Consider the following 23,566-nt stretch of genomic DNA (forward strand, 5'->3'; position numbering starts at 1 on the left):
ACTGGAACGAACTACAAAAATCTCTTAAATTGGAAACACTTATCTCCCTCACTAGCTTTAAGCACCAACTGTCAGAGCATCTTACAGATTACTGCACCTGTACATAGCCCACCTATAATTTAGCCCAAACAACTACCTCTTTCCCAACTGTATTTAATTTATTTATTTATTTTGCTCCTTTGCACCCCATTATTTTTATTTCTACTTTGCACATTCTTCCATTGCAATACTACCATTCCAGTGTTTTACTTGCTATATTGTATTTACTTTGCCACCATGGCCTTTTTTGCCTTTACCTCCCTTCTCACCTAATTTGCTCACATTGTATATAGACTTGTTTTTATTTTTTTATTTTTTTACTGTATTATTGACTGTATGTTTGTTTTACTCCATGTGTAACTCTGTGTCGTTGTATGTGTCGAACTGCTTTGCTTTATCTTGGCCAGGTCGCAATTGTAAATGAGAACTTGTTCTCAACTTGCTTACCTGGTTAAATAAAGGTGAAATAAAAATAAATAAAATAAAAATAGTCGGGAGGGGGGTGCGGGCAGCAAACGGTTGAAAAGCATGCATTTGGTTTTACTAGCGTTTAAAAACAGTTGGAGGCCACGGAAGGAGTGTTGTAGAACCATCCAGAGTAGTGATGCTGGACGGGCGGGCAGGTGCAGGCAGCGATCGCTTGAAGAGCATGCATTTGGTTTTACTTGTATTTAAGAGCAGTTAGTTAGATAGTTAGAGAGAGAGAGAGACAAACAGACTGGCTGGTCACTGCTTGCTGCTGAGCGAGGAGAAACACATAGCGTACCGTACAGCACAAAGAGCCACTGACCAGGCACAAACATACCAATTCAGGAAGCTCATTGAATCACTAATGATTTTCCCATCTTGCCACTTTCCTTTTCTCTCCTGATGGCCTTACTGTTCTAGCTCTCACTGTTCTAGCTCTCACTGTGCTAGCTCTCACTGTGCTAGCTCTCACTCTTCTAGCTCTCACTCTTCTAGCTCTCACTGTTCTAGCTCTCACTGTGCTAGCTCTCACAGTGCTAGCTCTCACTGTGCTAGCTCTCACTGTGCTAGCTCTCACTGTGCTTTGGCTAGCTGTGTGTGCTCAGCTCTTTAACCAGCCCACTCCGCACAGATTAGGTGGAGTAAGGAAAACCTAAGATACTTTTCATCAGAAAATCTACCCGTCTAATCATGATATACTGTAAATATGGGACATATGTTTAGTACAGTACTGTACATAATGGGGAATAAGATGTACAATCACAATGTTTCAGATGTGATCTCCCTATCTACAGTAAAGGGACATTGTCTCTGACTGAGCATTTCAAATAGGCTTTTCTACATAAAAAAATGTTCCAAATGGTACACTACTCCTTATATAGTGCACTACTACCAGTTCCCTGGTTAAAAGTAGCACACTGTATATGGAATAGGTTGCAGTTTGGGACGCACAGAGTTTTTGAGAGTTTTTTTGCACTGAGCCAAAGAATGTTGTTCATTAAAAAGGTTCAATGTGAGCATGTTTGGATACACAGTGTGCATCACAAATGCCCCCCTATTCCCCATATAGTGCACTACTTTTGATGTACACTATATAGGGAATAGGGTGCCATTTGGAATACAGTCATGAACATAAAGTATTTGATATCAATATACAGCTCATTAATATTAATCAGGAAAATAATTAGCCGCCTAATTAATATTAAATCATGAATAATACAATATCACTTCAAAAAACATCACTTCAAAATATATGTGCAGATAAAAATAGCCACAGCTGAAGGACAGTTTGTTAATGTCTTTTTTGCAACGTATTTCTCCTCAACCACAAAACCAGTTTACAACCAGAAAATGATGTCAATAATACATCATCTCACCGTTGCCGCTTGCTATATACCACCCTCTGCCCCCAGCTGTGCCCTGAACACCATATGTGAATTGATTGCCCCCCATCAATCTTCAGAGCTCGTGCTGCTAGGTGACCTAAACTGGGATATGCTTAACACCCCGGCCATCCTACAATCTAAGCTTGATGCCCTCACAATCTCACACAAATTATCAATGAACCTACCAGATATAACCCCAAATATGTAAACACGGGCACCCTCATACATATCATCCTAACCAACTCGCCCTCCAAATACACCTCTGCTGTTTTCAACCAAGATCTCAGCGATCACTTCCTCATTGCCTGCATCCGTAATGGGTCTGCAGTCAAACGATCACCCCTCATCACTGTCAAACGTTCCCTAAAACACTTCAGCAAGCAAGCATTTCTAATCGACCTGGCCAGGGTATCCTGGAAGGATATTGACCTCCTCCCGTCAGTAGAGGATGCCTGGTTATTCTTTAAAAGTGCCTTCCTCACCATCTTAAATAAACATGCTCCATTCAAAAAAGTTAGAATCAGGAACAGATATAATCCTTGGTTCACTCCAGACCTGACTGCCCTTGACCAGCACAAAAACATCCTGTGGCGGACTGCATTAGCCCCCGTGAAATGCAACTTTTCAGGGAAGTTAGGAACCAATATACACCGGCAGTTAGGAAAGCTAAGGATAACTTTTTCAAACAGAAATTTGCATCCTGTAGCACAAACTCAAAAAAGTTCTGGGACACTGTAAAGTCCATGGAGAATAAGAGCATCTCCTCCCAGCTGCCCACTGCTCTGAGGATAGGAAACACTGTCACCACTGATAAATCCACTATAATTGAGAATTTCAATAAGCATTTTTCTACGGCTGGCCATGCTTTCCACCTGGCTACCCCAACCCTGGTCAACTGCCCGACACCCCCCACAGCAACTCGCCCAAGCCTCCCCCATTTCTCCCTCACCCAAATCAAGATAGTTGATGTTCTGAAAGAGCTGCAAAATATGGACCCCTACAAATCAGACAATCTGCTACAGGCTAGACAATCTGGACCCTCTCTTTCTAAAATGATCTGCCGAAATTGTTGTAACCCCTATTACTAGCCTGTTCAACCTCTCTTTCGTATCGTCTGAGATTCCCAAAGATTTGAAAGCTGCCGCGATTATCCCCCTCTTCAAAGGGGGAGATACTCCAGACCCAAACTGCTACAGACCTATATCTATCCTAACTTGCCTTTCTAAGGTCTTCGAAAGCCAAGTTAACAAACAGATTACCGACCATTTCGAATCCCATGTACCTTCTCCGCTATGCAATCTGGTTTCCGAGCCACGCTCAAGGTCCTAAACGATATCATACCCGCCATCGATAAGAGACATTACTGTGCAGCCGTATTCATCGACCTGGCCAAGGCTTTCGACTCTGTCAATCAACCACATTCTTATCGGCAGACTAAACAGCCTTGGTTTCTCAAATGACTGCCTCGCCTGGTTCACCAACTACTTCTCTGATAGAGTTCAGTGTGTCAAATCGGAGGGCCTGTTGGAGGGCCTGCAAAATGCTAAAACAATATTTACAATAGCACCTCTGGCAGTCTCTATGGGAGTGCCACAGGATTCAATTCTTGGGCCGACTCTCTTCTCTGTATACATCAATGATGTCGCTCTTAGTGCTGGTGATTCTCTGATCCACCTCTACGCAGACAACACCATTCTGTATACCTCTGGCCCTTCTTTGGACACTGTGTTAACTAACCTCCAGACAAGCTTCAATGCCATACAACTCTCCTTCCGTGGCCTCCAACTGCTCTTAAATGCAAATACAACTAAATGCATGTTCTTCAACCGGTCACTGCCCGCACCTGCCCACTCATCCAGCATCACTACTCTGGACGGTTCAGACCTAGAATACGTGGACAACTACAAATACCTAGGTGTCTGGTTAGACTGTAAACTCTCCTTCCAGACTCACATTAAGCATCTCAAATCCAAAATTAAATATAGAATCGGCTTCCTATTTCGCAACAAAGCATCCTTCACTCATGCTGCCAAACATACCCTTGTAAAACTGACCATCCTACCGATTCTCGACTTCGGCGATGTCATTTACAAAATAGCCTCCAACACTCTACTCAACAAATTGGATACAGTCTATCACAGTGGCATCCGTTTTGTCACCAAAGCCTCATATACTACCCACCACTGCCCCATATACTACCCACCACTGCCCCATATACTACCCACCACTGCCCCATATACTACCCACCACTGCCCTATATACTACCCACCACTGCCCCATATACTACCCACCAAAGCCCCATATACTACCCACCACTGCCCCATATACTACCCACCACTGCCCCATATACTACCCACCAAAGCCCCATATACTACCCACCACTGCCCCATATACTACCCACCAAAGCCCCATATACTACCCACCACTGCCCCATATACTACCCACCACTGCCCCATATACTACCCACCACTGCCCCATACCCCTATATACCCCACCAAAGCCCCATATACTACCCACCACTGCCCCATATACTACCACTGCCCCATATACTACCCCCCCCATATACTACCCACCACTGCCCCATATACTACCCACCACCCATATACTACCCAACTGCCCCATATACTACCCACCCCCACCACCAAAGCCCCATATACTACCACTGCCCCATATACTACCCACCAAAGCCCCATATACTACCCACCACTGCCCTACCCACCAAAGCCCCATATATTACCCCACTGCCCCACTGCCCACCACTGCCCCATATACTACCCACCACTGCCCCATATACTACCCACCACTGCCCCATATACTACCCATATACTGCCCACCACTGCCCCATATACTACCCACCACTGCCCCATATACTACCCACACCACCACTGCCCCATATACTACCCACCAAAGCCCCATATACTACCCACCACTGCCCCATATACTACCCACCACTGCCCCATATACTACCACCACTGCCCCATATACTACCCACCACTGCCCCATATACTACCACCACTGCCCCATATACTACCCACCACTGCCCCATAAGCCCCATATACTACCCACCACTGCCCATATACTACCCACCATTGCTACCCCACTATACTACCCACCACTGCCCCATATACTACCCACCACTGCCCATATACCCACCAAAGCCCCATATACTACCACCACTGCCCCATATACTACCCACCACTGCCCCATATACTACCCACCACTGCCTCATATACTACCCACCACTGCCCCTACCCACCACTATACTATCCACCACTGCCCCATATACTACCCACCACTGCCCCCCACCACTGCCCCATATACTACCCACCACTGCCCCATATACTACCCACCACTGCCCCATATACTACCCACCACTGCAACCTGTACGCTCTCGTTGGCTGGCCCTCGCTTCATACTCATCACCAAACCCACTGGCTCAAGGTCATCTACAAGTCTCTGCTAGGTAAAGCCCCGCCTTATCTCAGCTCACTGGTCACCATAGCAGCACCCACCCGTAGCACAAGCTCCAGCAGGTATATCTCACTAGTCACCCCCAAAGCCAATTCCACCTTTCCTTCCAGTTCTCTGCTGCCAATGACTGGAACGAACTGCAAAAATCACTGAAGCTGGATACTCATATCTCCCTCACTAGCTTTAAGCACCAGCTGTCAGAGCAGCTCACAGATCACTGCACCTGTACATAGCCCATCTGCAAATAGCCCATCCAACTACCTCATCCCCATACTGTATTTATTTATTTATCTTGCTCATTTGCAGTATCTCTACTTGCACATTCATCTTCTGCACATCAATCAGTCCAGTGTCTAATTGGTATATTGTAATTAATTCGCCACCATGGCCTAATTATTGCCTGTATATAGATTTTCTTCAGTTGTATTATTGACTGTATGTTTTGTTTATTCCATGTGTAACTCTGTGTTGTCGAACTGCTTTGCTTTATTTTTGGCCAGGTTGCAGTTGTAAATGAGAACTTGTTCTTAACTAGCCTACCTGGTTAATTAAAGGTGAAATATATATATTTTTAAATCATATACCAAATTATATCCGCTGCGTATACTCTTTAGCGAGGCCCAGATGGCAACATATTCCCTCTACATATGGAATAGGATACCATTTGGGAAGCAACCTTTGAATAGTGATGGACAGCTGTAATAACAAACGGCCTCTGACCATCAGGTCAGACTGGTCCCAGTAGATAGACAGAAGTCCAGCCAGAGAGGTCAGACAGACAGGGCAGACTCACCTTTAGTCCCAGCAGTGCTCCTGAGTCTCGAGGTACACTTCCATCCTTCATCCGCTTGTTGAGCAGAATCCGCCCTATTAGGCGCTCCCCATCTTTGGAGGGCTGCCATGTCACTGGATGCTATAGGAACACACACAGCAACAACACACCTCGTGTTTTACAACTCATCCACACCAGATTCACTTCAATCACTTTAAAAAAGACTTCTTCAGAAAAGTGTGTATCATGTGAGGGGTGGGGGGTGGGGGTGGGGTATCAATTAATTTGACTTAATGAACGATCACACAAGCTCTGGCTAGTTATCTAATCTGGTGATTATAGCTCTGTCTCTATCCTTTCCATTTCAGATTATATAACCTGTCTTTTCTTTTGGGATTAGCCGGACTATCACAATTAGATAACAAAAGACATAATTCATCAAAATCTAAAAAAGATTTGTATCTATTGCATCACAGTTATGCGTACCGCAGTTGAAGGCAAAATGCTAAAACAATATTTACAATAACACAGCCCACCTTTTAAGCAGTGATTAGCTATGTCCATAAACATACTTCATGGAAGTACTTCAATCTGATTCAATGAAAATAAAAAATGCTGCACATCCAATGCCAGGACTTGTGTGATCCTGCCAACAGGGAATAGGTAGAGTGCATTCAGCACCCCATGCAGGGTAAAATAGGCAAACCATCACGCCCTCCTAGTCACCGTAGAGCAGAGCAGAGGCTCCACACAAACCATCTGAGAAAACCTGCACTGTATCTAGAACATCTCACTGAAACTCTGCCTCATTGGCATCAAATCCAGTTGAGTTTGGATGAGTGTAGATTTTGTCTGATGGTCTGTGAGGGAGGCCTTAGCTGAAGGCAGAGGGAGGTTAAGACTGCAGTCCACCACTCTCTGCCCTGCTACACACAGCACTACACCACTCTCTGCCCTGCTACACACAGCACTACACCACTCTCTGCCCTGCTACACACAGCACTACACCTCCACAATGGAGCAGGTAGAAGCAGATGAAGAAAACATGTATTACGCAACAACAACAAAAAGAAGTGAACCAAAGTAGGATTTATGGACGAAAACTTCCAAAAGCACAGCACAGCGCGATGATTAAGGCCAAGATGAAGAGACAAAAAAAAGATGAAGTCACAACAAACATGACAGCGGAAGGGAAAAAAAGAAAAACGTAACTTTGTCTGTGCAAAAGAAATCCAATCGTACCTGTTCTCAGTTCTAAGTGGTTGGTTTAGTTTTGGTATTGGACTGAGTGGAGATCTAGGGGGGATAATGACTTGACAAGGTAGTGTGCGTTGGGAGAGGAGGGGTCATTCCAGTGAGAGGTAGGTGTCGTTACCCTACTGTAGCGTTACTAAGCTGGCCGCTACAGTAAAAATAACAAAACAGACAGAGCAACTAGCAACATGCAACTAGAGGAGTGGACATCGCTGTGTGCCATGACAAAAAGAGAGTTGTGTTTTAATGCTCCTGGGTGGATCTTTATGCTGCCAGAGAGCAAACAGCAGAACAAAAGAGAGGTTCCCCATCTCCTATTCAATCTGATCAATTCCCCGGGATAATAATAAAGAGGAAGTTCAAAGAAAAATCAATCAATTCAAATTTAAAAAAGAATAAACATGTCTACTATTTAACGATTAGTGACAGATAAGAAAGACCGGAGGAGGTAGGTAAAGAAAAATAAAGAAAAAAAGAACAAAAAGCAGATATTTTGGCTACATAGACTCCAGTACCTTCTCACTATGGCTATGCTGATTGTCCTCGTTTAGGGTAGTGCTACTGCATGTGTCAACGCCAGAGTCTTTAACCTGGGGTTCGCACCATTCTGCGTCCTCTTCCAATGAGTGGCCCCCAAAGCGAACCATTTTCTTTTGCCTCTCAGATAAGGTGTTGTGTGTTGAGTCGGACAAAAATGCCTGCTCAATAGTTTTTCTTTTGCCCCTTTGACTGTCCCCTACAGGTGTGGGATAAAAAACAGAAAGAAAGAAGAAAACCCATGCGGAGGTGTAAATAAAACAAAGCAAACATGAAATGACAAAGGACTCTGAGAGGGGAGGAAAGGGGAGGGGAGGGGGTTAGGGGCAGGGCTCCGCATGTCTCACCAAAGACATTGGGGAGGCCTCGCTGCTATGCCATGACGCATGGTCCAACCAGTGGCCATCCAAATCTCCTGTGGGAGCCACACACACACACACACACACACACACAAGAGAAGACAGCGAGAGCAAAAGGTGAGGCCCACAGAACTCCAACGTACAGTGCTGACACACAAGCAGACACACACACACACAAGAGAAGACAGCGAGAGGAAAAGGTGAGGCCCACAGAACTCCAACGTACAGTGCTGACACACACGCAGACACACACACACACACACACACACACAGGTGAACAACAATAGCTCCTGTGAAGAGAGTAGAAACATACAGTCCACATACAGTAAATTGGCCTCTCTGAAGTCAATACTGCGATGGTATACAGCACAGAGTACATGACCATGACTACTAACACACACATTCAGACAACACAAGCACAGACCATTTAGGTTGTGTTTAGTCTTGGAACAATTCTCATTGGTTGCAAGACCAAACCAGGCCCCAATCTCTTGTTCATAAATCATTCAAACATGCTGCCAGTCAAACCTCTTTTCCAAGAGATTCTGTTGAAGCAAACTAGCCAAAGATATTGTTGTAACTCTCTGCAGTCTCTGCAGGAATTCACATTTTTCAAATGAAGATAGCGTCCTTGCGTCCTGCTATCTTAACAGCCTGGGTCTGGATCAGAGAGAGAGAGGTGCTTCTTGGGATGTAATATGTTTAACTGGGACAAAGATGGCAATGCCCCAGCAACCTTAACTAACCTCAATCTAAAGTGCACCAGGGAGAGCTTTTTAAGATGCTATCCCGATGACTGCCTTGCCCAGATCTGTCCTGGAGGCATCAGTGGATGGGATGGATGGATACAGCCTTGAGAGATGGAGGCTGGGCAAATGGCTATTATGCCATTACATGTTCAGTTTTTCCCCATATGTTTGTGTTGCTCAGACAGTAAAGTGAGTGAGTAGCAGTCATATTCCCTCAGCCTAGCAGGCCAGACAGGGACTTCAGCAGTCAGGGAGAGAGTTCATCTTTTTCTCTGTGTCTGTGCTCTGTGTGTGCACTTTTTCCAATAAGGCTCAGTCAGTCTTTCTGTCTGTAACCTGTCTGATGTGGGTCAGGGGGATCGATGGAGACTGGCTCCGTCAGACAAACCAAGAACTAGTCCCTGTAAACCCACATCTCTCTCTCTCTCTCTCTCTCTCTCTCTCTCTCTCTCCTCGGTCCTCCACTTCTCTCTCTCCTCCATCCAACCTCAACCCATCAGTCTCCTGATAGAGAGAACATCATCTTTAGATCCAACATGACTTCTGGACCTGCTTTCTAGAACGACGTCATGTTGTTATAGACTTCAGCAGCGTTTCCTCTGGTTGATGATGGTGGGTGGTGGATGTGCAGAGTGAGAATGCAACAAACACTACAATGTGATGAAGAAGCTTGTAAAGCCAGCTAACTAAAAGAGTGAGAAGTAGTGAATGTTGAATGCGGGATGGGAGTCTTCACCGACAGGCTGAGGTGGCCCGTCGAGAGGATGAGTCACTCATTGGCCACTCATTTTACAACCCCAGAAGACAGAAATTCGGAAACATGAAATGATTCCTATTAAAAGCATACAGCGATGAAGTATGAGGTACGGCCAGCCACTTGCTCGCCCATTTTGTTACTATGGACCATTCAGGACACTGGATCTGTCTTAATTGCCGATTTGTCGATATATAGCTTGCCGTATGTTCAGTATGCACTGTAAAAAATAAATAAAAAACAGGCTTTTTTGTTTACTCAGTCAAAGTGTACGTTCCCATACGTCTGCAGGCACAGGTAAGGTTAAATAGAACCAGTGCATTTTTGCAACCCAAAGCTGCACGCATCATTTCCTTTGCATCACTTCCTGTGAAAAGAGAATAATCTAATGGAGCTATAAAGGACAGGTCTCCATAAAGCAGTTCGCCTGGTGAATACATAACTCAATCTGGGAGAAGTCAGGGAATTCAGTTGGAAGAATATAAAAATAGCTTTATGCTGCATATGTTGTTAGGGTTGGGGGTTTGGGTAGGATGGGAAGGGAAGGGGGAGATCAGATGTTCTCTCAATATCTCTCTAAATGTAGAGCCTGGTCTGTAGCTTTACTCTAGGGTTGCTATCAAGAGTGTTGAGGATCACGTCGTTGGAAGCTGAGAAAACAGTAAATAATTTCTACATTAATATTAATGAATATTTTTCAAGGCTGGCTGACACTGAATGTTAGAGTAAGGTCAAGTCCTTTCCAAAACAACCAGCCATCCTCCCTTATCACCATCCTCCCTTATCACCATCCTCCCTTATCACCATCCTCCCTTCTTATCACCATCCTCCCTTATCACCATCCTCCCTCATCACCATTCTCCCTTATCACCATTCTCCCTTATCACCATCCTCCCTTATCACCATTCTCCCTTATCACCATCCTCCCTCATCACCATTCTCCCTTATCACCATCCTCCCTCATCACCATTCTCCCTTATCACTATCCTCCCTTATCACCATCCTCCCTTATCCCTATCCTCCCTTATCACCATCCTCCCTTATCACCATCCTCCCTCATCACCATTCTCCCTTATCACCATCCTCCCTCATCACCATTCTCCCTTATCACTATCCTCCCTTATCACCATCCTCCCTTATCACTATCCTCCTTATCACTATCCTCCCTTATCACCATCCTCCCTTATCACCATCCTCCCTTATCACCACCATCCCTACACCCCTCCTCTGGTCCTATCACAAGCCCTCTATCCCTCCACCCCTCCCCTGGTCCTATCACAAGCCCTCCATCCCTTCACCCCTCCACTGGTCCTATCACAAAAGCTCTCCATTCCTTCACCCCTCCACTAGTCCTATCACAAGCCCTCCATTCATTCACCCCTCCCCTGGTCCTATCACAAGCCCTCCATCCCTTCACCCGTCCACTAGTCCTATCACAAGCCCTCCATCCATTCACCCCTCCCCTGGTCCTATCACAAGCCCTCCATCCATTCACCCCTCCACTAGTCCTATCACAAGCCCTCCATCCCTTCACCCCTCCACTAGTCCTATCACAAGCCCTCCATCCCTTCACCCCTCCACTAGTCCTATCACAAGCCCTCCATCGATTCACCCCTCCACTAGTCCTATCACAAGCCCTCTATCCCTCCACCCCTCCCCTGGTCCTATCACAAGCCCTCCATCCCTTCACCCCTCCCCTGGTCCTATCACAAGCCCTCCATCCCTTCACCCCTCCACTAGTCCTATCACAAGCCCTCCATCCCTTCACCCCTCCACTAGTCCTATCACAAGCCCTCCATCCCTTCACCCCTCCACTAGTCCTATCACAAGCCCTCCATCCCTTCACCCCTCCACTAGTCCTATCACAAGCCCTCCATCCCTTCACCCTCCACTAGTCCTATCACAAGCCCTCCATCCCTTCACCCCTCCACTAGTCCTATCACAAGCCCTCCATCCCTTCACCCCTCCACTAGTCCTATCACAAGCCCTCTATCCCTCCACCCCTCCCCGGGTCCTATCACAAGCCCTCCATCCCTTCACCCCTCCACTAGTCCTATCACAAGCCCTCCATCCCTTCACCCCTCCACTAGTCCTATCACAAGCCCTCCATCCCTTCACCCCTCCACTAGTCCTATCACAAGCCCTCCATCCCTTCACCCCTCCACTAGTCCTATCACAAGCCATCCATCCCTTCACCCCTCCCCTGGTCCTATCACAAGCCCTCCATCCCTTCACCCCTCCCCTGGTCCTATCACAAGCCCCTCATCCCTTCACCTCTCCCATCCCTTCACCCCTCCACTAGTCCTATCACAAGTCCTCCCTCACAAGCCCTCCATCCCTTCACCCCTCCACTAGTCCTATCACAAGCCCTCCATCCCTTCACCCCTCCACTGGTCCTATCACAAGCCCTCCATCCCTTCACCCCTCCACTAGTCCTATCACAAGCCCTCCATCCCTTCACCCCTCCACTAGTCCTATCACAAGCCCTCCATCCCTTCACCCCTCCACTAGTCCTATCACAAGCCCTCCATCCCTTCACCCTCCACTAGTCCTATCACAAGCCCTCCATCCCTTCACCCCTCCCCTGGTCCTATCACAAGCCCTCCATCCCTTCACCCCTCCACTAGTCCTATCACAAGCCCTCCATCCCTTCACCCCTCCCCTGGTCCTATCACAAGCCCTCCATCCCTTCACCCCTCCCCTGGTCCTATCACAAGCCCTCCATCCCTTCACCCCTCCACTAGTCCTATCACAAGCCCTCCATCCCTTCACCCCTCCACTAGTCCTATCACAAGCCCTCCATCCCTTCACCCCTCCACTAGTCCTATCAAAAGCCCATCCATCCACTTCACCCTCCACTAGTCCTATCACAAGCCCTCCATCCCTTCACCCCTCCCTGGTCCTATCACAAGCCCTCCATCCCTTCACCCCTCCACCTAGTCCTATCACAAGCCCTCCATCCCTTCACCCCTCCACTAGTCCTATCACAAGCCCTCCATCCCTTCACCCCTCCACTAGTCCTATCACAAGCCCTCCATCCCTTCACCCTCCACTAGTCCTATCACAAGCCCTCCATCCCTTCACCCCTCCCCTGGTCCTATCACAAGCCCTCCATCCCTTCACCCCTCCCCTGGTCCTATCACAAGCCCTCCATCCCCTTCCCCCTCCCCTGGTCCTATCCACAAGCCCTCCATCCCTTCACCCCTCCACTAGTCCTGGTCCTATCACAAGCCCTCCATCCCTTCACCCTCCACTAGTCCTATCACAAGCCCTCCATCCCTTCACCCCTCCACTGGTCCTATCACAAGCCCTCCATCCCTTCACCCCTCCACTAGTCCTATCACAAGCCCTCCATCCCTTCACCCCTCCACTAGTCCTATCACAAGCCCTCCATCCCTTCACCCCTCCCTGGTCCTATCACAAGCCCTCCATCCCTTCACCCCTCCACTGGTCCTATCACAAGCCCTCCATCCCTTCACCCCTCCACTAGTCCTATCACAAGCCCTCCATCCCTTCACCCCTCCACTAGTCCTATCACAAGCCCTCCATCCCTTCACCCCTCCACTAGTCCTATCACAAGCCCTCCATCCCTTCACCCCTCCACTAGTCCTATCACAAGCCCTCCATCCCTTCACCCCTCCACTAGTCCTATCACAAGCCCTCCATCCCTTCACCCCTCCACTCCTATCCCTCCACCCCCCCCTGGTCCTATCACAAGCCCTCCATCCCTTCACCCCTCCCTGGTCCTATCACAAGCCCTCCATCCCTTCACCCCTCCACTAGTCCTATCACAAGCCCTCCATCCCTTCACCCCTCCACTAGTCCTATCACAAGCCCTCCATCCCTTCACCCCTCCACTAGTCCTATCACAAGCCCTCCATCCCTTCACCCCTCCACTAGTCCTATCACAAGCCCTCCATCCCTTCACCCCTCCACTAGTCCTATCACAAGCCCTCCATCCCTTCACCCCTCCACTAGTCCTATCACAAGCCCTCTATCCCTCCACCCCTCCCCTTCACCCCTCCCTGGGTCCTATCACAAGCCCTCCATCCCTTCACCCCTCCACTAGTCCTATCACAAGCCCTCCATCCCTTCACCCCTCCACTAGTCCTATCACAAGCCCTCCATCCCTTCACCCCTCCACTAGTCCTATCACAAGCCCTCCATCCCTTCACCCCTCCACTAGTCCTATCACAAGCCCTCCATCCCTTCACCCCTCCACTAGTCCTATCACAAGCCCTCCATCCCTTCACCCCTCCACTAGTCCTATCACAAGCCCTCCATCCCTTCACCCCTCCACTAGTCCTATCACAAGCCCTCCATCCCTTCACCCCTCCACTGGTCCTATCACAAGCCCTCCATCCCTTCACCCCTCCACTAGTCCTATCACAAGCCCTCCATCCCTTCACCCCTCCCTGGTCCTATCACAAGCCCTCCATCCCTTCACCCCTCCACTAGTCCTATCACAAGCCCTCCATCCCTTCACCCCTCCACTAGTCCTATCACAAGCCCTCCATCCCTTCACCCCTCCACTAGTCCTATCACAAGCCCTCCATCCCTTCACCCCCATCCACTAGTCCTATCACAAGCCCTCCATCCCTTCACCCCTCCACTAGTCCTATCACAAGCCCTCCATCCCTTCACCCCTCCACTAGTCCTATCACAAGCCCTCCATCCTTCACCCCTCCAATAGTCCTATCACAAGCCCTCCATCCCTTCACCCCTCCACTAGTCCTATCACAAGCCCTCCATCCCTTCACCCCTCCCCTGGTCCTATCACAAGCCCTCCATCCCTTCACCCCTCCACTAGTCCTATCACAAGCCCTCCATCCCTTCACCCCTCCACTGGTCCTATCACAAGCCCTCCATCCCTTCACCCCTCCACTAGTCCTATCACAAGCCCTCCATCCCTTCACCCCTCCACTAGTCCTATCACAAGCCCTCCATCCCTTCAACCCTCCCCTGGTCCTATCACAAGCCCTCCATCCCTTCACCCCTCCACTAGTCCTATCACAAGCCCTCCATCCCTTCACCCCTCCACTAGTCCTATCACAAGCCCTCCATCCCTTCACCCCTCCACTAGTCCTATCACAAGCCCTCCATCCCTTCACCCCTCCACTAGTCCTATCACAAGCCCTCCATCCCTTCACCCCTCCCTGGTCCTATCACAAGCCCTCCATCCCTTCACCCCTCCACTAGTCCTATCACAAGCCCTCCATCCCTTCACCCCTCCACTAGTCCTATCACAAGCCCTCCATCCCTTCACCCCTCCACTAGTCCTATCACAAGCCCTCCATCCCTTCACCCCTCCACTAGTCCTATCACAAGCCCTCCATCCCTTCACCCCTCCACTAGTCCTATCACAACCCCTCCATCCCTTCACCCCTCCACTAGTCCTATCACAAGCCCTCCATCCCTTCACCCCTCCCTGGTCCTATCACAAGCCCTCCATCCCTTCACCCCTCCACTAGTCCTATCACAAGCCCTCCATCCCTTCACCCCTCCATCCCTGGTCCTATCACAAGCCCTCCATCCCTTCACCCTCCACTAGTCCTATCACAAGCCCTCCATCCCTTCACCCCTCCACTAGTCCTATCACAAGCCCTCCATCCCTTCACCCCTCCACTAGTCCTATCACAAGCCCTCCATCCCTTCACCCTCCACTAGTCCTATCACAAGCCCTCCATCCCTTCACCCCTCCACTAGTCCTATCACAAGCCCTCCATCCCTTCACCCCTCCACTAGTCCTATCACAAGCCCTCCATCCCTTCACCCCTCCACTAGTCCTATCACAAGCCCTCCATCCCTTCACCCCTCCACTAGTCCTATCACAAGCCCTCCATCCCTTCAACCCCTCCACTGGTCCTATCACAAGCCCTCCATCCCTTCAACCCTCCCCTGGTCCTATCACAAGCCCTCCATCCCTTCACCCTCCACTAGTCCTATCACAAGCCCTCCATCCCTTCACCCCTCCACTAGTCCTATCACAAGCCCTCCATCCCTTCACCCCTCCCTAGTCCTATCACAAGCCCTCCATCCCTTCACCCCTCCCCTGGTCCTATCACAAGCCCTCCATCCCTTCACCCCTCCACTAGTCCTATCACAAGCCCTCCATCCCTTCACCCCTCCACTAGTCCTATCACAAGCCCTCCATCCCTTCACCCCTCCACTGGTCCTATCACAAGCCCTCCATCCCTTCACCCCTCCCCTGGTCCTATCACAAGCCCTCCATCCCTTCACCCCTCACTAGTCCTATCACAAGCCCTCCATCCCTTCACCCCTCCACTAGTCCTATCACAAGCCCTCCATCCCTTCACCCCTCCACTAGTCCTATCACAAGCCCTCCATCCCTTCACCCCTCCACTAGTCCTATCACAAGCCCTCCATCCCTTCACCCCTCCACTAGTCCTATCACAAGCCCTCCATCCCTTCACCCCTCCACTAGTCCTATCACAAGCCCTCCATCCCTCCACCCCTCCACCCCTCCAGTCCTATCACAAGCCCTCCATCCCTTCACCCCTCCACTTCAGTCCTATCACAAGCCCTCCATCCCTTCACCCCTCCACTAGTCCTATCACAAGCCCTCCATCCCTTCACCCCTCCACTAGTCCTATCACAAGCCCTCCATCCCTTCACCCCTCCACTAGTCCTATCACAAGCCCTCCATCCCTTCACCCCTCCACTAGTCCTATCACAAGCCCTCCATCCCTTCACCCCTCCACTAGTCCTATCACAAGCCCTCCATCCCTTCACCCCTCCCCTGGTCCTATCACAAGCCCTCCATCCCTTCACCCCTCCACTAGTCCTATCACAAGCCCTCCATCCCTTCACCCTCCCCTGGTCCTATCACAAGCCCTCCATCCCTTCACCCCTCCACTAGTCCTATCACAAGCCCTCCATCCCTTCACCCCTCCACTAGTCCTATCACAAGCCCTCCATCCCTTCACCCCTCCACTAGTCCTATCACAAGCCCTCCATCCCTTCACCCCTCCACTAGTCCTATCACAAGCCCTCCATCCCTTCACCCCTCCACTAGTCCTATCACAAGCATCCTCCATCCCTTCACCCTTCACCCTCCACTAGTCCTATCACAAGCCCTCCATCCCTTCACCCCTCCACTAGTCCTATCAAGCCCTCCATCCTTTCACCCCTCCAATAGTCCTATCACAAGCCCTCCATCCCTTCACCCCTCCACTAGTCCTATCACAAGCCCTCCATCCCTTCACCCCTCCCCTGGTCCTATCACAAGCCCTCCATCCCTTCACCCCTCCACTAGTCCTATCACAAGCCCTCCATCCCTTCACCCCTCCCTGGTCCTATCACAAGCCCTCCATCCCTTCACCCCTCCACTAGTCCTATCACAAGCCCTCCATCCCTTCAACCCTCCCCTGGTCCTATCACAAGCCCTCCATCCCTTCAACCCTCCCCTGGTCCTATCACAAGCCCTCCATCCCTTCACCCCTCCACTAGTCCTATCACAAGCCCTCCATCCCTTCACCCCTCCACTAGTCCTATCACAAGCCCTCCATCCCTTCACCCCTCCACTAGTCCTATCACAAGCCCTCCATCCCTTCACCCCTCCACTAGTCCTATCACAAGCCCTCCTCCATCCCTTCACCCCTCCCCTAGTCCTATCACAAGCCCTCCATCCCTTCACCCCTCCACTAGTCCTATCACAAGCCCTCCATCCCTTCACCCCTCCACTAGTCCTATCACAAGCCCTCCATCCCTTCACCCCTCCACTAGTCCTATCACAAGCCCTCCATCCCTTCACCCCTCCACTAGTCCTATCACAAGCCCTCCATCCCTTCACCCCTCCACTAGTCCTATCACAACCCTCCATCCCTTCACCCCTCCACTAGTCCTATCACAAGCCCTCCATCCCTTCACCCCTCCCCTGGTCCTATCACAAGCCCTCCATCCCTTCACCCCTCCACTAGTCCTATCACAAGCCCTCCATCCCTTCACCCCTCCCCTGGTCCTATCACAAGCCCTCCATCCCTTTACCCCTCCACTCGTCCTATCACAAGCCCTCCATCCCTTCACCCCTCCACTAGTCCTATCACAAGCCCTCCATCCCTTCACCCCTCCACTAGTCCTATCACAAGCCCTCCATCCCTTCACCCCTCCACTAGTCCTATCACAAGCCCTCCATCCCTTCACCCCTCCACTAGTCCTATCACAAGCCCTCCATCCCTTCACCCCTCCACTAGTCCTATCACAAGCCCTCCATCCCTTCACCCCTCCACTAGTCCTATCACAAGCCCTCCATCCCTTCACCCCTCCACTAGTCCTATCACAAGCCCTCCATCCCTTCAACCCTCCCCTGGTCCTATCACAAGCCCTCCATCCCTTCAACCCTCCCCTGGTCCTATCACAAGCCCTCCATCCCTTCACCCCTCCACTAGTCCTATCACAAGCCCTCCATCCCTTCACCCCTCCCCTGGTCCTATCACAAGCCCTCCATCCCTTCACCCCTCCACTAGTCCTATCACAAGCCCTCCATCCCTTCACCCCTCCCTGGTCCTATCACAAGCCCTCCATCCCTTCACCCCTCCACTAGTCCTATCACAAGCCCTCCATCCCTTCACCCCTCCACTAGTCCTATCACAAGCCCTCTATCCCTTCACCCCTCCCCTGGTCCTATCACAAGCCCTCCATCCCTTCACCCCTCAACTAGTCCTATCACAAGCCCTCCATCCCTTCACCCCTCCTCTGGTCCTATCACAAGCCCTCCATCCCTTCACCCGTCCCTGTGGGTGCTAAAACCACTTACTGTATACAGTTATGCCCAGTGATAAAACTATATGGAAGTCCCCAGATGGGCTATGCCCTCCGTGACCCGCTGGAACCAACAGCTGACAACACTCAACACTGATTACCCTCCCTGCCACACACACACACACACACACACACACACTGAGCTGTTGTTGCTGCCAGTCGCCATAAACACATTTTAGCATCGCTGCCTCTCCTCTCCCTGCCTCTCTTTGTCTCAGCTGCTGCAACCCAATGACTTTGCTATTGTGTCCATGATATCCCCAAACAGCTTACGGCTTGCAATTCTAACAGTCACAGATGTTTAAATCCCATAGACATGATTAAATCATATTAACATGTTGAAATCATATTAACATGTTGAAATCCCATAGACATGATGAAATCATATTAACATGTTGAAATCCCATAAACGTGTTGAAATCACACATCTCTCCAGCTCATCTGAAGCCAACCACACACACACACACACACACACACACACACCGCCACGCCCCTCAGATGGGGGCTGAGCTAAGCTACTGTTGTCCCAGTCTAGAGAACGTGGCCTCCCTCTGTTGCCTCCCTCTTCCTCCTGTTTTATTAACAGTGCCAATCACAATTAAGCCCTGATCCCTGGTGAGGACCGTTAAAACCTCAGCTGAGGGTGATTCAGCCAACAGGAAACTCATCACAGCCGTAAATTGTGAGCATCAGCAGTCTCCTCCCTCCCTCGTCCCCCCCAGTTGGTTTCACTCGGGCCCGGCGCAGCAGGCGCGGGGACCCACCACCAAAGTGCTGATTCAGGGTTCCGGCAGCAGCACAACGTGAGGAGGAGACAGTGGAGAAAGAGTTCATTGCCAGCAGGCTCTCCATCACTTTGACAACTCAATAGAAACCAGTGTACACTATTAATTGGATCATTAATTATTGATGGTGTTTTTACTACAATTCGGGGGGGTGAGAGCAGAAAGAGAGAGAGAGAGAGAGGTGAAACATTGTGTATGTTTAAACAGTATCCATAATGTGAGGTAAAGGGAGCAGATTAGCTGTGTGATTTGTGTTTGTGGAACCAGATTGTCCAAAAACATCCAAGGTGGAGCAGGTTAAAGAGCTACAGAATCAATTATTATTTAGGACATTTGTGAGAATCTAGTCTGGTTTTATCACTAAACAGCGTCCACCCCATCCACCCCCCTCACCCTCTCTCTCTTCTGCCCCCCCCCCTCTCTCTCTCGCCCCCTCTCTCTCTCATGACTCTCCTTCTTTCTACATTTACATTTACATTTAAGTCATTTAGCAGACGCTCTTATCCAGAGCGACTCTCTCCCCCTATCCCTCCCTGCCTCTCTCTCTCTCTCGGTGTCTCTCGTCTTTTCTAGTTTCTGTCCTGCTTGCGCTATCATGAGGTGGCATGTCATGAGATCAATACGGAGGAAAACAGAGTGAGAGGGACGTCACACTAAATCAGTCTCCCAGCCTCACTACCAACAGCCAGCCAGGAGCAGCCAGGAGCAGCCAGGAGCAGCCAGGAGCTCAGGCCATTACTGATGGCACCTCCTCCCTCTCTCTCCCTCACTCACTCACTCCCTCCCTCACCTCCCCCCCCCAGATCCCCAGAGTGCCCAGGGTCAGAGAGCATGGCACGAGGTGAGCTTAGCCTGCCATAACACACCCATGTATTCATCTCACCCACCTCAAACTCCCTCCCTCCCTCCCTTCCTGGCCAGTCAAGCAGCTCACTGAGTGTATAACATAGCAGAGCAGACCATAGTGCTGCTGACTGGCCACAGATGGACAGAAGGTGCTTTCTGCCCACTTTACTCTATCCCTCAGCTTTCTCCCCCCTCGGCCCAAGCTATTGAATGTATGTTCTGCTTATCTGGTTATGGCTCGTCCTTCAACGTCACACTGGACTGACTGGGTGAAGGGAAAATTCTGCAGGCCAAACACCATTCCTATTGCTAATCATTGAGCGCTTGCTTACCATGCATGTTACATACAAGTGTGACAGACTCGGAACAGGGGTTTTAATAACAGACAGTATATACTGTAAGCCCCCTCCCCCCATACCTCCAAAATACAAAACCTTACATCCTATACCTCAGAAGCTCACCTCCCTGGCCTCAGCAGTCCACATTCAAACTACTCTGTGACCCCACCACTACTGTGATCCTTCACATAACCTTCACAATACAATGCATCAATAATGGAGCCAGTCTGAGCTAACCTAGCCATGTGCTACTTCCCTCCCTGTGTGAGGAGAGAAAGTTATATAACACAGGGACTGGGGAATGTTGACTGCCTGTATTCTCCTCATCCTCGTCCTCCTCTCCTCTTCACCTGTGAAGCAGCTCTGCGTTCCTCCCCTGTCCTCTTTTCTCCTCTCCTCTTCTCTCTTGTTTTTTTCCTCCCTCTCCTCTCCTCCTCATCCATTTTTCCTGCTTTTGACGTTGCCAAGGTAAAAGCCCCCATAATTACAGATTTGACAACAAAATCAATTTGCAATTATGACGACTGTGGGCCTGCGTGGAGTGAGTCAAGTGGCCCAACTCTTGAAGGATAGCTTTGGATGTTAATTCTGAACGAAAATGGGGTTTAATTCAATGTGTGTGTGTGTGTGTGTGTGTGTGTGTGTGTGTGTGTGTGTGTGTGTGTGTCAATGGGAGTGTTTCGTTCTGAAGCAGGGGAATGAAAAACGACCCTTTGTCTATAACCATTGTCCTGTTGTAACAAACAAGTGGGAAGGCTACAGGACGGGGAACAGGGGAACAGGGGAACAGGGGAGAGTCTGTGTGTTGCTATTTAGCATGTAGTTGTCTGTAGAAGTAGTGGAGATCTGAAATACAGGCCTTAAACCCTTACAGATGCCATACAGTATAATACCTATCCTGTCCAAAATCATATCCTATGGTGTTGAGGGGAAACTGACATGATGAGGTTGATTTGATATATCAAATTTACATAAGTATTCAGACCATTTACTCAGTACTTTGTTGAAGCACTTTTGGCAGCGGTTACAGTCTCGAGTCTTCTTGGGTATGATTCTAAAAACTTGGCAGACCTGTATTTGGGGAGTTTCCCCCATTCTTCTCTGCAAATCCTCGCAAGGTTGCTCGGGTTGGATGGCGAGCGTCGCTGCACGGCTATTTTTAGGTCTCTCCAGAGATGTTCGATCGGGTTCAAGTCTGGGCTCTGGCTGGGCCACTCAAGGGCATTCAGAGACTTGTCTCGAAGCCACTCCTGTGTCATGACGTTGCCCTCTTTGGGTACAGCAAGCCCCATCCGCCTCTCCCTGCCTCCTACAACTAGGCTGTTGTGGTCAGAGAGGTCGTAAATTCCAGGAGGATCCTGCCTCATGGCCGCACAGTATAGAGACAGAGTGAAGTTTCATAGAGAACAGAGGAATTTCTTCCACCTCACAGAACTTGAGGTACGACCAACATTTATGTTCCGGAGAAGGTATAAAAGATCGGTGAAGAATCCAGCTACGAACTGGTCCGTTTGTTACAAGTTTGTAAAACTCATGAGAGACGGTGCGGCCACATTAGCATAACACTGTTTATATAATAGCCTCAGATATGAGGTTTAAATCTAATTGTTGTATAAGATGAATGAGTGAGGATGATATTGTTTGTAAAATTGTGTAATGTGATTTTGGACTGTTTAATGAAGGAAACTCCAATTCCCTTTTGAGTTTAACGAAATCAGAGGACCGACCATGAGCCCAGTTAGGGTCAGGCATCCTGGGACAGGCCCTTTTCTGCAACTCCTGAATAAACCCCCAACTTTGAGAAGTTCTCAACTAGACCATGTTTTCTCTCAATCACGAGAGGACAAAGGTTGAGACGATTGCTGAATCTTTTAACCATACCACGTGGTTAAACTCTTAGACTATCGATACCGACAGAATAAGAACAAGTCTTTGATATTAATTACTAGTCTGAGAGAGAGAGAGAGAGAGAGAGAGAAAGAGAGCGAGAGAGAGGACGGAAAATCTCCAACAGAAACTAACTTTTCAGCAGAGATCCCGACGACACACTGAGCGTAAATATATATATTGATTGCAATTGTTCCCAAATGAGTGAGCGTTCATGTGCAAAGGATTAGCATTTCAATTCAAGTTATAATTATCAACTGTGTGTTGTCTTCTCAGTCGACCCCCACTTCCCTTTTGTACAACAAGCCGCCATGCCGGTTTAGCCCACTAGGGCACATTCCCCTATCACTTCTTGAAACCATATGTACTTTGTTTGTTTGTTTATGCATTTCTGTGAATTACTTAGTTAGTAAATAAATAATTTCAGACAATTGATGTATGGATGACTCATCGTGAAGACTGGGTTCGTCCAGATAACCAACAATTTACGACGTTTGGAATGAGACTAACGTGAGGTAAAGTAAATAATAAATTAATTCGAAGACTAATTGATCAGATAAAATATCTGAAAAGTTAAATTAGGAAATTATAACTTTGTAATCTGAATATTTTCCTTGGTGCCCCGACTTCCTAGTTAATTACAGTTAAATGATTAATCAGTTTAATCGCATAATACTAATTACAGAGAATCTTTGATAAAAACTAAATGTCTTCATTTAATGATAGTAAAGACATGACACCTGCTTTGGCTTGGTTGTGTGCTTAGGGTCGTTGTCGTGTTGGAAGGTGAACCTTCACCCCAGTCTGAGGTCCTGAGCACTCTGGAGCAGGTTTTCATCAAGGATCTCTCTGTACTTCGCTCCGACCATCTTTCCCTCGATCCTGACTAGTCTCCCAGTCTCTGCCGATGAAAAACATCCCACAGAATGATGCTGCCACCACCATGCTTCACCGTAGGGATGGTGCCAGGTTTTCTCCAGACCTTACACTTGGCTTTCAGGCCAAAGAGTTCAATCTTGGTTTCATCAGACCAGGGAATATTGTTTCTCATGGTCTGAGAGTCCTTTAGGTGCCTTTTGGCAAACTCCAAGCTAGCTGTCATGTGCCATTTACTGAGGAGTGGCTTCCAACTCGCCACTCT

At 49.1% G+C, this 23,566-nt stretch overlaps 1 protein-coding gene across 4 annotated transcripts in view; it reads right to left on the reverse strand.

Moving 5' to 3' along the window:
• The window catches only part of rims2a (regulating synaptic membrane exocytosis 2a), a 135,037-nt gene that overhangs the window by 106,058 nt on the left and 5,413 nt on the right, over positions 1–23,566 (reverse strand). For all 4 annotated transcript variants that reach the window (XM_065008801.1, XM_065008799.1, XM_065008797.1 and 1 more), the window contains exons 2-3: positions 8,274–8,341; positions 6,157–6,276 (exon numbers count right to left, since the gene is read on the reverse strand). In XM_065008801.1, the coding sequence (XP_064864873.1) occupies positions 6,157–6,276; positions 8,274–8,341 (188 nt within the window). The remainder of the gene's footprint in view (positions 1–6,156; positions 6,277–8,273; positions 8,342–23,566) is intronic.

This window comes from Oncorhynchus nerka, linkage group LG3 (assembly GCF_034236695.1).
Source record: "Oncorhynchus nerka isolate Pitt River linkage group LG3, Oner_Uvic_2.0, whole genome shotgun sequence".
In the NCBI taxonomy this organism is placed as follows: domain Eukaryota; kingdom Metazoa; phylum Chordata; class Actinopteri; order Salmoniformes; family Salmonidae; genus Oncorhynchus; species Oncorhynchus nerka.